The 16,358-nt window shown below is 37.5% G+C and overlaps 1 protein-coding gene, 1 long non-coding RNA gene and 4 other non-coding genes across 8 annotated transcripts; 1 reads left to right on the top strand and 5 right to left on the bottom strand.

The window, feature by feature from the left end:
• The first annotated feature begins 3,057 nt into the window (after window positions 1-3,057).
• On the top strand, window positions 3,058-12,709 carry ctps1a (CTP synthase 1a). Of its 3 annotated transcripts, none has more exons than XM_067508826.1 (18): window positions 3,058-3,256; window positions 4,892-5,064; window positions 5,164-5,334; window positions 5,485-5,585; window positions 5,725-5,841; window positions 7,618-7,701; window positions 9,372-9,452; window positions 9,543-9,694; window positions 9,833-9,965; window positions 10,355-10,443; window positions 10,531-10,625; window positions 10,711-10,773; window positions 11,696-11,739; window positions 11,822-11,918; window positions 12,001-12,056; window positions 12,139-12,235; window positions 12,329-12,473; window positions 12,569-12,709. In XM_067508826.1, exons 2-18 carry the CDS (start codon window positions 4,896-4,898, stop codon window positions 12,651-12,653), a joined length of 1,779 nt encoding a protein of 592 aa, XP_067364927.1. In that variant the 5' UTR covers window positions 3,058-3,256; window positions 4,892-4,895; the 3' UTR covers window positions 12,654-12,709. The 3 variants fall into 3 exon arrangements, with proteins under 3 accessions (XP_067364927.1, XP_067364935.1, XP_067364918.1); XM_067508834.1 differs by lacking the exon at window positions 3,058-3,256 and adding an exon at window positions 3,536-3,639; XM_067508817.1 differs by lacking the exon at window positions 3,058-3,256 and adding an exon at window positions 3,921-3,942.
• A 1,290-nt stretch (window positions 12,710-13,999) lies between these two features.
• Window positions 14,000-16,296, bottom strand: LOC137129569 (uncharacterized). The gene is made up of 6 exons (XR_010914735.1): window positions 16,181-16,296; window positions 15,610-15,667; window positions 15,323-15,372; window positions 15,109-15,147; window positions 14,795-14,864; window positions 14,000-14,624 (listed from the first exon to the last, which is right to left on the bottom strand). It is a non-coding gene; the product is annotated as an uncharacterized lncRNA (long non-coding RNA).
• On the bottom strand, window positions 14,686-14,759 carry LOC137103595 (small nucleolar RNA SNORD99). The gene has a single exon (XR_010911547.1). It is a non-coding gene; the product is annotated as a small nucleolar RNA SNORD99 (small nucleolar RNA).
• Window positions 14,930-15,058, bottom strand: LOC137103552 (small nucleolar RNA SNORA44). Its single transcript, XR_010911536.1, has one exon. It is a non-coding gene; the product is annotated as a small nucleolar RNA SNORA44 (small nucleolar RNA).
• Window positions 15,221-15,290, bottom strand: LOC137103508 (small nucleolar RNA SNORD103/SNORD85). The gene has a single exon (XR_010911525.1). It is a non-coding gene; the product is annotated as a small nucleolar RNA SNORD103/SNORD85 (small nucleolar RNA).
• LOC137103513 (small nucleolar RNA SNORA16B/SNORA16A family) lies at window positions 15,437-15,570 on the bottom strand. The gene has a single exon (XR_010911526.1). It is a non-coding gene; the product is annotated as a small nucleolar RNA SNORA16B/SNORA16A family (small nucleolar RNA).
• Window positions 16,297-16,358: the final 62 nt, after the last annotated feature.

Genomic DNA, 16,358 nt, shown 5'->3' with positions numbered 1-16,358 from the left:
ATCCATTTGTTCACCTTTAAAAGCTCATGACCAGAAATCAGGAATGGAACATAGACTAACTGGGAAATTAAGAGTGTTGCTAAGATGGAGTCTCCTTCAAGCTCAGTTCCATCTTCACCACAAAATTTCAATACAATGTCCACATCACTGCTGATTCTGCACCAATTCAGCTGTCAATATCCCACAATCTATTATGAAATAAATACAATAGTTGAGTTTGTCCCTTTGACAGACACTGTTATTCCCTAAACAGTCTGTATTTTAAGCTCAGCTAATCATGTCTTGCTGTCCCGCTCCATATACAATGTGTAACCTAGACAGTCTGTGGCCCATATGGTCAGAGAAAAAAACTGGACATCAGAATAGAAAATGGCCACGAATTTGTTTCTTTAAAGTGCTTTTGTTTTACTAGATTCAAGCTGGAAACATGTTTCACATGTTCCTCACGCTTCTATGTTTGTGAGCATGTATTGTGTGCTTTTCCAGATGCAGCCCCAGCTCCTAAAAATCACACTGCTGTGCAACTAGCAGTAACTGCTATTATGTTTGTGTAGGGAATATAATCACAAGTTAATTATATTCTGATGCATAACATTTTTTGAATAGGCTGTAACACAGAAACAAGATCTTGTGTTTCTGTAGTCTCTCAACTTTCTCTACAACCTCGCAAAATGTTCCCGACAGTCTTACGTACCAACATCTTTAGTCCATAAACAAACCTCCATTTTGGGTCTGCATGCCCACAAATCAGAAAATTGTACCCACCCTGCACTCATATTACACTTATGGCTCACTGCTCTGCTTGACCCACCGGCACACTTCCACAAGCTGACCAATCAGAACAGAGTTGACTTGTAGTGTGGGGGTCCTAAAAAGACAGGAGCTAAAATGAACCAATTCACATAGAAGTGTGGTAGAGGCACTGCATTAGGGCCCACTGCATAAAATACAAATTGTTTTTGCAGTTAGAGTTTTGTTGTATACAAATTGAATGTTGTGGAGACAGAGATCCCTGCACACATAAATGGAGCAAAATAAAATAAGACAGATCTTCTAAACTCTAAAAATAATATAGAATCAAATGAAAAATAGATCAACTTCCAATTAGAACTACTGTAATTTTAAAAGACTGTGACATTCAGAAGTTAAATATTGGACCAGCCAAGCGACAAGAGTAGTATTTATTTGGTCTGAACAGAGGTATCAATCTCAGTAAGAAAAAAACAATGAAATGTATGTTTTGAATTTTGAGCTGCTTCTTTAAAAAAGTACAACATACAATAGTTCAGCTCCTTTGAAACATTAGCAGACCACAGCAGATAACACTGAGTGTGTAAGAGTATATGTTTACATCAAATGAAGGAAGTCCAATGACTTTCAATCTTAGACTGACCTGTCTCCCTGCCTGCTGCTTCTGTTACATCCCTAATAGGAGGAAATGGCTTGTGGTGAGGAGAGGATCCAGCCCTTCTGTGGGAGTTTAATTCAATCACAGCTCCGGTCAAAAATGAATTAAAACTCTGATTAAGCCCCCCTCCTGTGTTCCACGGACTAAAGCTGGCTGCTCAAGCTCACAAGTAGAGATTTGGGTGTTACATAGAAGCATCAGTTAGCTCTGCAGTTATCTGTACGTGAGTCAGCCATCAGTCACTAACTCCATCATTTTGTTATTTTAATTTGCCGTGCTAGTGCTCACCCACACAGTGAGCCCACTGAACCAGGTTGCAGATGATCTAAACAACAGTAGGCTGGTGTGTGGACATCTTGTTGTTTTAAGCTGAACGAGTCACAGTTTGACTAAATTGAGAGTGTAGTGCTCCCTGCCTGGACTTCATCTCTTGCTGAGTGCAATGAGAATGATACAATGCAATCAACATCACAGGACCATTGACCTTTCCACAGTACACTGTAACTAACCACTTTGGACTGTGGCCATTTATTATATGGAGCAGAGCAGCAGAAAGTGTTGTTTTGTGTCAGGGAGGGAAAGAAGAATTTGTGTGTTATAAGCCCACAAGAAAACACCTCTTACACTATCATTGAAATCACAATGATACATTGTTAGAGACAATGACTCTATGCTCATGTTATATTTATCTTGGCTATTCTTTGTTAGTTAAAAAAAGAGCGCATGTCATTTTCACAAAGATAAATATGGGAAGATTTGTGACATTTCGACATGAAACAAGAGATGTGAACAAAAATAATCTATTGTTGATAAATGCCTTGTACACTTTGTGAAGCTTAACTAAACATATTTCATAAACATATATTATCAGCTGCCTAAACGTCGTTTATACATTAGAATAACCCAGCAAGAGATTTTAAATGTAAGACACGAGCTCCTCCTGCTGGTTGCAAAATAGAATGTGTGTTGCCTTCGGGGGCTAGTGATAATAACACAAGCAGGAAAACGAGGAATTTGCAGTAATAGCCAAGATGTATGTAGGCGGCAATAAAAAAATAACTATCTGTCTTGACATATGGTAATGTCAAGAAGTTTTGAGGTACTTCACTTTCACTATTAAGTGCTTACATAATTATAAATTATTATAATAAAAGAGTAAAGTTTTGAATGTATGCAGTTCTAGGATTCTTCTTCTGCACTTGAGGTTGATCTGTGTTATGCTATTCTTCCAATACAACTATTTTACTTTTATTCTACAACATATTTATAACAGCTGTACATGTGAGTTATGTTGCATATTAAGGTATTTATGTACAAATAGGTTACATAATTAGTTTATAAAATATAATGCATTGCTATAAATTACACTACCCATTAGACCATGATAAAGTATTCCTTATTTGGAGCTTATGTGTTTATCTGTAATTCTTGTGCTGATGTGTACCAAACATGAAACTGTATTTCATGGAAAAAGATTTCTAATGTTCAGCTCTTTAACTGTAATCTTAGTATGTTTTCATTGTGCTATGTATGTCTTTTATCTGCACTGTACCCACATACAAGTGCTTCTGATATTACAGGAGTCCTGAAAATATGCTACATGTCGGGCAACGGTAGTTTCCTAGGCGTCCATGAAGGCAGCACAACGTTGCAAGGAAGAAGTGTAATGAATGATGTACTGCAGCCCTGAATCGTGGTCCATACACGTGTAGAGGCAATTTGAAAATACATGGCTCTTTAGGAATCAAAGACGTTGTTCCTTGGATCGAAATTTCGTCTCTAACTACATATTTTGTGAGTTGTTTCATCAACTGTTTAGAAGAGCAGCTCTGGCTGAAGATTATTTTGGTGAGTTGAAATTTGATGCTGTTAAAAGAAAGAGCGTTGGCTAGCTAGCAAACACGGTCAGGTTATAAGTCAGACACAATGAGCAAGTATTAATTCCGGTAGCAAATGGGTCAAAAATAAATTCGACAAAAACTACAGAGCGAATGTAGATGTGTGGTTATTGATTTCATTAGTCTATTAAACTTTAAGAGAATATAAAATAATGTAATAGATTGTCTACACACGTGACGCAGTGGTTGCGCCGTAAAAAGCAATACATTGCTGCTCGCGCTTTTATTTTGAATGCAATGTCTAGATTTGTTGTCACATCCAAGTTGGCTAACGTTAGGTAGATTGCTGGAGCTAGAAACGGAACGCTTGTTAGCAACATTTTGGCTTTAAAGGTAGTGTATCAGGCCGATAGTAGTCGACAGTACAAACATATTTATGTTTCTCGGCTTCTAGTGCATGTCATAAAAGAGGACATGGTTCTGTGCCTTTTAAATGAAGTGTCGTTCAGAGTGTTCGTGCAAAGCTAAAGCGCTTGGCGGCTTTAGATTGCTCCCGTTGAATTGCGCATACGGGCATAATTTAAGCGGGCGGTTTGCTGTCTTGTATTTTCGCCTCAAGCGGTCGGAAATTCCCTGCCACGCGCGCCGTGTTTATTTTGATCGACCGAGCGCCTCATCTGTGCTGTTCCCGGTTCAGTAAGACTTGTTAAGGGCAACATTAAAGCTTAGAGCTTTCAAATATATAGTTATTCAATTTGGAAGCTTTCTTTTGACAGTTAATCGAGCAATTAAGCGTGTTGTTATGTTGCTTACTTTATTTGGTCTGTCCTTTTCCACACTGTGTGTAAAAAGGGCATCCTGCTGCCCTGAGATAGTCAGTAAACCCACCACCACATCACAAGTTTTTGGCTAAAAGTGCTGATAGCACCATTTTAGCTTGATAAAAGCAGATAACATCTTGTTAATGCTCACTCAGCCATTTGAGTATTGATGTCTCATGTCTCATGCGCTTAAGACAAAGGCATAAAGGGAGGTTTTAGTGCTGCATCAGTTAATACACCAGTAATGTACAAGTAGTAACAGTGTGGTAGCTTACATGCTAGTGTCAAATTAGCTTTTACCAGTTAATGTGTAGTTAAATAACTTTTGAGATTCAGCCAAAGGCTTGAAAGGGAATTTAAGTGATTTTTAAAGTATCTTTAATGCTTGAGCAATTTCAGCAAAGTCAGTGCTATATTGGTTATTTAACAAGTTTTCACATGACAAATATACAGTTTAATGTCACAATAAATACCTTCATTAGTATTTTAGCTCTCCACAGTCACAGTATCTGAAAATCTGTGTTTGTCTCCGTAAAATGTAACTAGGTAATTAAGTTGTGATTACATTATGGTTACATTAGCAAATTGTAATAAAATCTCCGCTTCAACTTCTAAACTCATACTTATATTAAAATCTTTAATTGTGATGAACCATTTGTGCCTAAAAAGTTAGTTTTTCTTTGCTGAGCTCTGTTAGACACAGTGTAAAGTCAATAAAGCTAATTATCCTTAAGCGAAATGCATTGTGATTGTAGACTGTTGTCTTCTGGATGATACTTTGCATATTCTACAGATTGGTTTTAATCTCTCATCTCTCATTAAAGCACAATGATGAAGTACGTTCTGGTAACCGGAGGAGTGATCTCAGGCATTGGCAAAGGCATCATTGCGAGCAGCGTGGGAACAATCCTCAAGTCGTGCGGCTTACGTGTGACTGCCATCAAAATTGACCCTTACATCAACATAGACGCAGGCACATTTTCGCCCTACGAGCATGGTATTTCAGAGGAAAAGATCATTCCTATTTAACATATTCTTAGGTAAATGTTGACATGTTGTGTATGTGGTACAACTGTGTCACTCTCACTTTGTCTAGGCGAAGTGTTTGTGCTGGACGATGGGGGTGAGGTGGACTTGGATCTAGGAAACTACGAACGCTTCCTTGACATCCGGCTGACAAGAGACAACAACCTGACCACTGGCAAGATCTATCAGTCAGTCATCAACAAGGAGAGGAGGGGAGACTACCTGGGCAAGACAGTGCAGGGTAAACAAACCTTTTCATGTTTGGACAGTCAAAAACACCATCATGTTTTAAGCCGCTAGTATTCTCCATTATTCTCCTGGAGTCTTTTTCCTCATGCTTTTTAGTTTGTTTGTTTTTTTTAAATTCTGTTCTTTCTTTCTTTCATTGCAGTGGTGCCACACATCACGGATGCCATCCAGGAATGGGTTGTGAAACAGGCCAAAGTGCCAGTTGATGACGACGATGTAGAACCTCAAGTCTGCGTAATAGAGGTAAACTGTGGAGCGGATTTGAGCCACATATAAATTTAGAAAGGATTCATATTTTCAGCTAGTGGTTCATACTTTATTTTATGTTGTATATTTCCTTAGTCAAGACATTGTCACTGATAATATTTGTATGTTTTTCCAGTTAGGAGGCACTGTTGGAGACATCGAAAGCATGCCTTTCATCGAGGCCTTCAGGCAGTTCCAGTTTAAAGTGAAGAGAGAGAACTTTTGTAACATACACGTCAGTTTGATACCACAGGTATGACAGCAGTGCCTTGAAGCCTGTCTGGTTTTAACTGAGAGCAGACGTGTCAGGTGTTGTTAATGAGCTGACTGCAAAATTACTTTCATCCCATGTGTCTTTTTGCATAAAATGTCAGGGACAAGCTGGAGAAATGGTAGTTAAACCTTTAGTGTCCTTGTAAAAAAAAAAATCTGGATTAAGAAAACCAATTCAGTATCATCACAGCTGAATACTCAAGACACATCAATTTTAGAATATATTTAAATTTGTGTCTTGTGAATTAAAAAGAGAAATTAGGCCTGAATGTTCAATAATTTTTAAATTGATATGGAAATTTAAATTTAAATCGCAAGTCTGTGATTAAAACTTTTAATGCTACAATATTTAGAGGAGCGTCCCTGCAGGTTTCACATGCAGAGATCTGCCTGAAGAGGAAGTGAGTGAAAGCAGATGATGAAAGTTTCAGACACAAACCAGTCTTTAAGCTAACTGTACAGCTACAACTACAATGCATCAAATTAAATATTTATGTTTAATATTGTGTCAGGCTAAGGAACTGTCTAAGCAAGGTAACACTACTAATCTTCTCCAGCATTTAAAAAAGTGTTGAGTTACTGATTAAAAACTCATCTGCTAATGCAACATCCAAATCCCTGGGTCAGTATTAGCTACTGATGTGGCTTATTGCTGTTTTTTGCACTGCTGTGTTTGTTTCTGATTGTTTATCATGTGTTGTGTCTTGTTATATTGATCGTTAGCCATTGTGTCCTTTGGGTTCTGTTGTTTTGTTATTGTTTTTGTTTTGGTTTTGGTTTTGGTTTTTTGACGTGACCTGCCATGAGCCCTGCAGATAAAAATTAGCTTCAAATCAGCTTAGACCATCAAATAAAAATATTAATGTTTACATTTTTAATAAATAAAATATAAATACATAGTCACAAGCACCACTAGGGAAAATTTATATTTATGTGAAAAGGTTTTAAAAATCTGACAGTAGTAGACACGATACTGAGCATATGTTCACAAGAGTGGCCTCTGAAGGCTCTGTGAAACGTTAGCCACTCGTCTGTTGACAACATATTATCAGTTGATATAAAGTATAATGTGCTCCTTTGTGTATTATATATATGATGTGTCATCCTGTCTCTAAACAGAAGAGCAAACTAGACAATGGCTTTAGATTAGTTAGTAGCATTTATTAATCTGAAGCTAAATCAAAAAATGAAATCAGTTGCTTGATGTAACAATGGTTAGTTGTATTGTCCCTGAAAAAATAAACCAAAAAAATAAAATCCCAGGTTTCAGCTTATAAAAAATATGTGTGTGTATATATATATATATATATATATATGGAAGTTTTGGATAGTCAGTTCATTGTCTTAAAAATGAAAAGATCTGTTTAAAAAGTCTTGAGATTAATCATTAATGAAAAGATCTAATAGCCATTATTTTTAACAATTCCCATACAGACACCAATCTGGAACAAATGCACGAAAATGAATGAAGCTTTGCTTTAAACTACAGAATAACAAAACTAATTAGAAATACTATGCTGGGGAAAAAGAGGCTTTACTTTTGTTATTAAATAAATTCTCAAGAACAAGAAATAGCTTCTGTAAATGTTTTGTTGTAGCTAACAAAATCACTAAAGAGTGTTCCATTTGCTGTAGAAGAGTTAAGGATGTATTTTCCAACTAAATGCCATCTCCCTTCCTTACTGATCAAAACAGATCTACCAGGGAGGGTACACACAGTCTGTTTAACATATGTAGTGTCTGTTGCTGTGTCCAGCCCAGTGCAACAGGAGAGCAGAAGACCAAACCAACACAGAACAGCGTCAGAGAACTGAGAGGACTGGGCCTGTCTCCAGATCTGGTGAGTTCACTCATGCTTCTCTAAATACTTTCTTTAACTGTGTTTGGTTCCTTCTTGCTGTGACCTTTTACATCTATATATGAATCTTATGTGATGATCGGATGTGACCTTGTGAAGCCAGCAATGTGACATACCTCACGTCTGGAAAGGATTATTCATAAAGGGTTAAGAAAACCCTTCCTAGTTGGTAGATGATGGCTTTATAGAAACAGCCGTACAAGAACTCTCTGTCCTCTGCATCATTTATTTAAGAATCATTTATCTTTCTTATGTTTATCATATTATAATTTCAGTTTTTTTTTAAATACAGGTTATTAATAATTCATACTATGCTACACACGGAAGAAGTTGTTGATACTCTTACACAAAATGTTCTCTGAAATAACTTGAAACTGACAAAAGTACCAAAAGAAAAACATTTTTTAAACTAAAAGAAATAAAAATCAAACTTTGCTTTTGATTTAAATATTTTAAATAATATAACTAAATAAATTGGCCCAGACATATTTGTTAGGGGGGGAAATGGATTATATTAATAGTTGAAATAGTTCAGTGTTTCTTGTAATTTAAATTGACAAAATGTAGTCACTCAGGGGTTTGGTTTGGCCTTTTTTGTATTATTTAAAATAAAGTCAGATTTTTTTTTTTATTGTTTTTCCTCTCTCAGATTAAAGGTATTTCAGAAAAAACTGTATTGTTGTCAAAGGGTGTTACTGAGATATGCATAAATAAAAAAGAGAATGGATATAAGAAATGAGAAATAAACACAATTTTAAATATGACAACATTAAGTTTCTGTAAAAAGTAATAAAGTCTAATAAGTAGTCTAATATAGCGTCTATGAAATGACCCTGGTTGAAGTTGTAAGGTGGTATGGTCAACTGTCTACCACTGAGAGTCACCAAATTTTTTAATCTTACCCGTATAGCACATTCAAATATTTACCTATGAAGAATTAGCTGTGGTGGAAGAAGATCTCAGATCTTCTACATAAGCTACAATATGCAACTCGAGTTAGATCTAGCATGATACTTCATTCTACACTGCACTCCTCCCAGCCCTCTCATTCTTCCCGCTCTGCTGCGCTCTGCCTCAAATACTCGTCCTTATGAAAGTACTTAGGAAGAATGAAATATTATTTAAAATATACTCAGTAATACAATATTGTGTAAACACTGCTGTTGTTGCAGCTAGTAGAGATGGTGGCTTATTTTCACAAATAAAATACATTATTTCCCTCTGAATTGTAAAAATAAAATAAGAAGTCTCCAGTTTGAGTACCTCACGGTTGTACTTAAGTACAGCTCTTACTAACTAAATGCCTTTACATAGTTGCATTTCATGACTGGACTAGAGCCTTTACAGTTTAAATTCTTTAATTTGGTTTATTCTGCACACAAAATAATATGTATTGTTATTAAGAGGCTTATATGAAACATTAAACATCTATTGCAAAATTAGCTACTTTAAATCCTGTCAGACTTTGAATGGTACATTTGGAAAATAAAACTGCCGTTGCCACAGCTCTTCATATGACCCACATCATTACGTCCTAACCGAGTCTTGACTTTATTCTTATTTGTCCTCACTTTGTCTTTTGCTTTGTGAAATTATCGGTTTTGTTGCTGTAATAAGGAGATTACTAACGTTTTCTCTCACCTTTACCACAGATCATGTGTCGCTGTTCTTCCGTTCTGGAGAACCCTGTGAAAGAAAAGATCTCCATGTTCTGCCATGTAGAACCTGAACAGGTACTGCAATAATGGTGAAGCACATGCATTAAATGATCTTTAATGAGTTGTGATTATTTCAGCAGTACTCACGGACCTCTCTTGTTTCAGGTCATCTGTGTGCACGATGTGTCATCCATCTACAGAGTCCCATTACTGCTAGAGGATCAGGGTGTGGTGAGCTACATGAGCAGGAGACTCAATATGCCTATAGAGAGCAGACCCAGGAAAATGCTGACTAAATGGAAGGAGATGTCTGACAGGCGAGTAGGAATTGCAAGTCTGAAATTTTTTTAATCGCCAGTGAACTAGGTGGAGCCTAAAACTGCTCTTGAAAACTGTGATTTGATTATGTTACTGCAAAGCAGGTCTTATTTCAGATTGTGCACTGTTCCACCTAGGTCGGACAGACTGCTAGAGCACTGCTCTATAGCACTGGTCGGGAAGTACACAAAGTTTTCCGATTCCTATGCTTCTGTTATCAAGGCACTGGAACATTCAGCCTTGGCAATTAGTCACAAATTGGAGGTTAAGGTGCGTGCACAAAGTTATTACCACACACTGGTTGATTACATGTATTAATTGTATAATTCCTGCATGAATTTGTGGATGTTAATGTACAGTAGGCGTTAGACATAATGCAGTGTAAGTAACATTAAATCTAAAAGGTCTGTATTTTATGTTTCTGTTCAGATGTGAATGAATTTTGAAACCAAAAAGTAGCACAGATTTTGATGCAAACTGCAGAAGTTAGGCACTAAAAAGGATTTTGAGCTGTATGTCATAACTGTTGCTGTAGCTGCTGACTGTGCTGATGAGCAATCAAATGAGTGACCAAACTAAAACATCCAAGTTCCTGGGGGGTTCTTTTTAAATAGTTTTGTGTACTTGTGCCTTCACCTCACTCAGTATCTTCTCTACAGTACATAGACTCTGCATATTTGGAGCCAAGTACTCTGCAAGAGGAACCAGTGAAATACCACGAAGCATGGCAGAAACTCTGCAGTGCAGAGTGAGTGCTGTGACCCCATTTGTTCAAATACTACAGCCTGGACATTACAACTGTAGTTGCACTAAAAAAAATTTCCTATCCTCACAGTGGAATCTTGGTTCCTGGAGGTTTTGGCGTCCGAGGAACTGAAGGAAAGATTCATGCCATCAACTGGGCCAGGAAACAGAAAAAACCTTTCCTAGGTACAGATTAGCCATTGCCATCTCATAGAAAAATCTTTTTACATGTCTGTCATAATGAAAAAACAGTAATTGTACTGTTTTGCAGGTGTATGTCTTGGAATGCAGTTGGCTGTATGTGAATTTGCCAGAAACATTCTAGGCTGGAAAGGTAAGAATAACTGGCTGAACTCAACTGGTGTGGTGTGTTTTACGTGTTAAAGAAAACACATTTTGACACCTTTCACAATTTTTAACTTGCTTTTCTCTGAAGCTGCAAAACAAGTTTTCTGTTCAATTGTTGATTCTGGTAAAAGGTGGAGTACAACTATGTATTTACTCAGCTTTGTGTTCAGGTATATAGTCACGTGCAAAAGTTAGATGCCACTTCAATGTAAGGGGATGCAAACCTAACCCTAAACCTAACATAATAACGGGGCAGTTAGTACAACTGTTCTTTCATCATCAGAAGCAGCAAAAAGGGTCATGGAGTGTATACAAAAAGTTAATAATAAAATAATTAAAATTATGTTCGTGTAAAAGTTTGCCTACCACTTGATAAATTATTAACTTTTTATTTCGGATGAATGTTAGTACTAGCGGAGTGACCATTTAATGTTATGTTGATGGAAAAAAGTTTTAGTGTTTTTTTTTTTTCTCCATTGAGATATCTGGCACATTCAAACATGCAGTGAACCTTTAAAATTGTTATTACACAGTACATGGCTTGACACAGTAGCTACACAGCTTGCATAATGAAAGCATCACCTTCAGTCCTTCAGCACACATTTAAGAACTGCATTGATTTATTGTTTGGTGCTTTGTCATTGTAGCATAATAACATAACAAATACACTACAGCTTGTGTTTGCAAAGCATTTCACACACTGCAATACCCAGAAAATGTTTTACAAGAGGTGAATTTCCACATTTAGAGCTACACATAGGTGAATTAACAATTTTAAAACAATATTTGAGAGTTCATTAAAACTCAATGTCTTACATTAGTGTTAGTATTTATCTTCCTAAAGATTGGTAGCTGTGGCTAGTAGATACATTTTAATAGAACTGGGTTTATGTCTGTTTCACATGTAGATGCCAACTCAACTGAATTTGACCCAGAAACAAAGCATCCTGTGGTAAGTGTTAATCAGAAATGACCTAGCTGAAAATTAACCTGAGAATTTGCTTGAAGGCAGATTGTCATTGTAACTTGTGCAGGTCATCGACATGCCAGAACACAACCCAGGGCAAATGGGTGGCACAATGAGGCTAGGGAAGAGACGCACCATTTTCAAGAGTAACAACAGCGTTTTGCGTAAGACTAACTTCATCATTTTGAATCAGTTGTTGACGTGTTGCTGTATGGGACCTAAGTTCACACCTGTTACATTTTTCAGGAAAGCTTTACGGAGATGCAGAGTACGTGGATGAAAGGCACAGACATCGCTTTGAGGTAAGGCAACATCTCAGTTAGTGAGAAACAGAATGTTAATTGGTGTGGAGTGGATATTTCAAAGAGTTGAACTTTTTTGCAGGTCAACCCTGAGCTGAAGAATTACTTTGAAGAGAAGGGTTTCCACTTTGTAGGGCAAGATTTGGAAGGGGAAAGAATGGAAGTCATCGAGCTAGATGGTATGATCTTCATAGTATGAATGTTAATATTTCTGTTTTCATCAACAACCTTCAAAGTAGTTCATTTTTAGGGACTCAATTCTCCATTTACAGATCATCCATATTTTGTTGGAGTGCAGTACCACCCTGAGTTCACTTCTCGCCCAATAAATCCATCGCCTCCCTATCTCGGATTGCTCCTGGCTGCTGCAGGGAAGCTGCAGAGCTATTTGCAGAAGGGATGTCGTCTTTCTCCAAGGTAAACCTTAAATATTGTAAGTCCAATTATACACAACTACTTCCCCCCCTCCCCCCAGCAACCAGACTCACAGCTGTATTTCCCCTTTGACACAGGGACACATACAGCGACCGAAGCGGCAGCAGCTCCCCAGACTCAGAGATATCTGAACTGAAACTACCTTCTATCTCTAACGACTGACTGAAGTACTAATGACCGTTAAGGTCTCTGCATATTAAACTCCATACAAATGTAAAGTGTGTTGCAGCTGACAGATCTGTGAAGCATTTTGGAGACTTGTTCTAACATTACTTTCATTAAGCGGAACTAAACTGAGGCTCAGGAAGTAATATTTGCCTGGTGATATGCAGATTTTACACCATGACTTTTTCCCCAGTGCAAGTAATATTTGTGCCTTATTGTGAATAGGTTCTGTGACTATGTGCAGCTTCTTCAGACATTTAACCCTCCTGTTATGTTCAGGGTCAAATTGACCCGTTTTAAAGTTAAACAATCTAATCTTCACTTTGAAACTTCTCCTGCTTGGCTTATTTAGTGTAGTCAACATATAAAATAAAAATGGTTCAGTTCACATATTTGCAACCCCCCCTAAATGTTTATATTACAAAGGTACTGTTCGGCTCAATTTGACCCGGCGACAAAATGGAAGCTAAAAACAGTCAAAGATCTACTATTTGTTTCTTTGCAACATGAGACATAATACACCTGTCTCACACACACACACATGCATTCTCTTGACCTCGTCTTTGAAGACATTCACATCAAAAAATGTTTAAAATCAGTGGTCTTCATCCCCAAATACACATCTGAGTGGCCACTTAATGTGGGTAGAGTTTGAAGGTTCCTGTCAAAAGTCAACACCTGCATTCTCACACTTCAAAGACGAGGTCAAGAGAATGCACGAGTGTGTGTGAGACAGGGGTGTATTATGTCTCATAGTTGCAAAGAAACAAATAGTAGATCTTTGACTGTTTTTAGCTTCCATTTTGTCGCCGGGTCAAATTGACCCGAACAGTAGCTTTGTAATAGAAACATGTAGGAGGGGTTACAAATATGTGAACTGAACCATTTTTATTTTATATGATTACACTAAATAAGCCAAGCAGGAGAAGTTTCAAAGTGAAAAAATACTTACATTTTTTTTTAGATTAACTTTAAAACAGGTCAATTCGACCCTGAACAGAAGGTGTCTCATTTCAATTTATCAACATCACTCCATAAACAAAAAAAAATTTAAAAATCAATTGCATATAAAACTATTGTAATTTATATGTAGGTCTTTTTTAAAAAAGTTTTAACATGATCTTTTAATAAACGAGTGACCTATGCTCATTGAACCATGATCTGTGAACAGTAAAGAACATTATTGAACTAAATGGAATGGTTAGTAATGGAGTTAATGAGATATAAACAATGTTTTTTTGGACTTTGATTTCTGACACTTTTCTATAATTAAGTGTCATGGCTGTTCCTCAGAAACAATCATAACAGGAGGGTTAAATTCCTTAATGTAAACTCAAAATGGATTCTAGTGACAGTCATTTTATTAGGGAGATGAAAATATAATTTCTACATTAACTTGTTACAGTTGTGGAAGACTAAAGTTGTATTCTACACAGCCAGTAAACATTTATACAACAGCTTTAAAACCTCAAGACCCAAGCGCCAATTTGATATTCATTTTTTATTTCTGCCATTTGGGCTTATTAGAATTCACAAGTATAAAAATTAAGCATCAACTTTTGAAATTATGTTTTAGAGAATTATGTCCATATTAGGCGGCACCTTTTTTAAACTGTGAAAAGCTCCATTTCCAGATATATGCCAACAAAATATTCAAAATTCAAACATTCAAAGCATTTTGCATGAAAAACTGGCAATACCCTTTTCTTTAGGAAAATGTACACACCTAGGCTGTGTACCATGAACAACAGACATCAGTACTGGTTTGTTGTCGTACCACTTGACAACGCACAATTTTAACTATGGAAATATAACCCAAAGTGTAATGTACACTCATATGGATGCCAGGTCCTAAGTGGTTAAGCAAATTCCATAAACACTTCCTCTGAGAATAGCCTGCATCAGGTCACCCCAGGCAGGTACACATTCAAGAGAACCTCTGAACTGCTCCCCAACACGCTGGTGGACCTGAGAGAAGGAGAGAGAAATTTTAGCACAATTCAGGAGACTTTTAACCTCATTGGTCTAGAGCTGATCTCAGTCCCATATCCGCATGCTTCATCCAGCAGTCCTCATAGCATTAAGTTGTCATCATAGATCAGATCAAATTTAGCAAGCTGACAACTTTAAATACCCACCGTGACAAAGCAGGAGTGTACAAGCACCTCCTCTGCCCAGATACTGGTCCACAGAGCACAAACGGATTGTCTGGAAGACATATTAAAGCATAACTGACAAAGTAATGACATATCTGCTGCACTATTGAACAGAAAATGTGTTGGACAGCTGAGTGGCTGTTGATGGCACAAAGGGACCACAACAGTCAAAGACCACCCTATTTTCTTGCATGCACTTGGAGAACCTAGAGCTACACAAGCCCAGGTCCTTAGGATAGCATGCAGTAACCTCAAATTGTAAGGCCAAATAATAGTGGGACAAGTAAGGTGCTTACCTTGATATGGACTCACTTTTGGTCACCCACAGTGGTCACCTAAAAGTAGTATGCTTTAGTCAATTTATTTTAAATTCAAGACTTTAAAAAATATATATGCATCTGTTTGAAATGTGGCTCAGGAAAAAAAAATCTCAATCAAGAATAATCTCAGTGAGGGCAAGTTTGTCATCACAGCCAGTGTTTAACATTTACTTTTGGCTCAGCAAGTTACCTGCATGAGAGGTGATTTTCTTGATCAGCCATTCCAGTGTTCTCCAGTTCCTGCAGGAAGTGTTAAACGTTAGATACCTACTAATGGTGTGAGCAGTCATAAACATAGTTTCAGAAGTGTCCTTTCCCTAAATGTTGCTGAGGCAGTTATTTTCAAACTGAACAGCGACCGTCGGTGAAAGTCTTCATCTTGGCTTCCTTTTGACCGTTCACTGCTACAGAGCATGCACGGCTTCGATAGGAGCCGCGGACACATTAGCAGTATGAAGCCATAATAAGGCAGCTTACCGGTATTCGCTGCAGATGGCCATGGCTGCGAACGCCTGCAAGAGACTTTTAGTTGGACCTGCAAGGAGAAAAGCAGCTTAATCAGAATGGAGCTAATGTCAGGGTTTTAACAGTAAACATCAGATTGTAGTTCCAGAATACCATATATTTAAGAACGTCAGGTTAAAACCCTTAATAGAATGGTGCATATCTACGGCCCATTCGAGCTAAGAGTTCACATAGGCCCAGCCACGTGGTTCACATGCATTTAACCTACCCCTAACGTTTCCCTACCTGCATCGCTAAACCCATAGCCAAGCCCATGCAACACATTTAAGTTGCTTTACAAACCGAACCGACGTGACTTAGTTTGAAAGTAAGAGAAAAGGTTAATCACTGAAGTCGGCCACCCTTGCTAACATTAGCTAGCTTCACTGACCCGTTAACGTACTTAACGCTCCTCTGACTGGATAACTACTTGTAACTAATAATAGGAAAGCCAACTTTCCAAAAACCATACACACAAAACCTAAGAGCAACAAATTAACATGCATTTAACTCAAGAAACAAAACAATCTCGATGGGGCCTTACCATATTCGCAGTAGCCACCTCTATATCTCCAAATGGACGACTTACAGACGAAGGGAAGGAATGCGGACCCGCGCTGCTCTTATATACGCTTTCCCCACGCAGCAACCTTCTTATTGGCTCTCGTAGCTCACGCGGATCGCTTGCATGATGGGATATGTATTTTTTTAAGTGCTTTTTA

The sequence above is a fragment of the Channa argus genome, chromosome 1 (genome assembly GCF_033026475.1).
Source record: "Channa argus isolate prfri chromosome 1, Channa argus male v1.0, whole genome shotgun sequence".
Classification (NCBI taxonomy): domain Eukaryota; kingdom Metazoa; phylum Chordata; class Actinopteri; order Anabantiformes; family Channidae; genus Channa; species Channa argus.
Note: the sequence above shows the minus strand (reverse complement) of the source record. Positions and strands in the feature narration are given on the sequence as shown.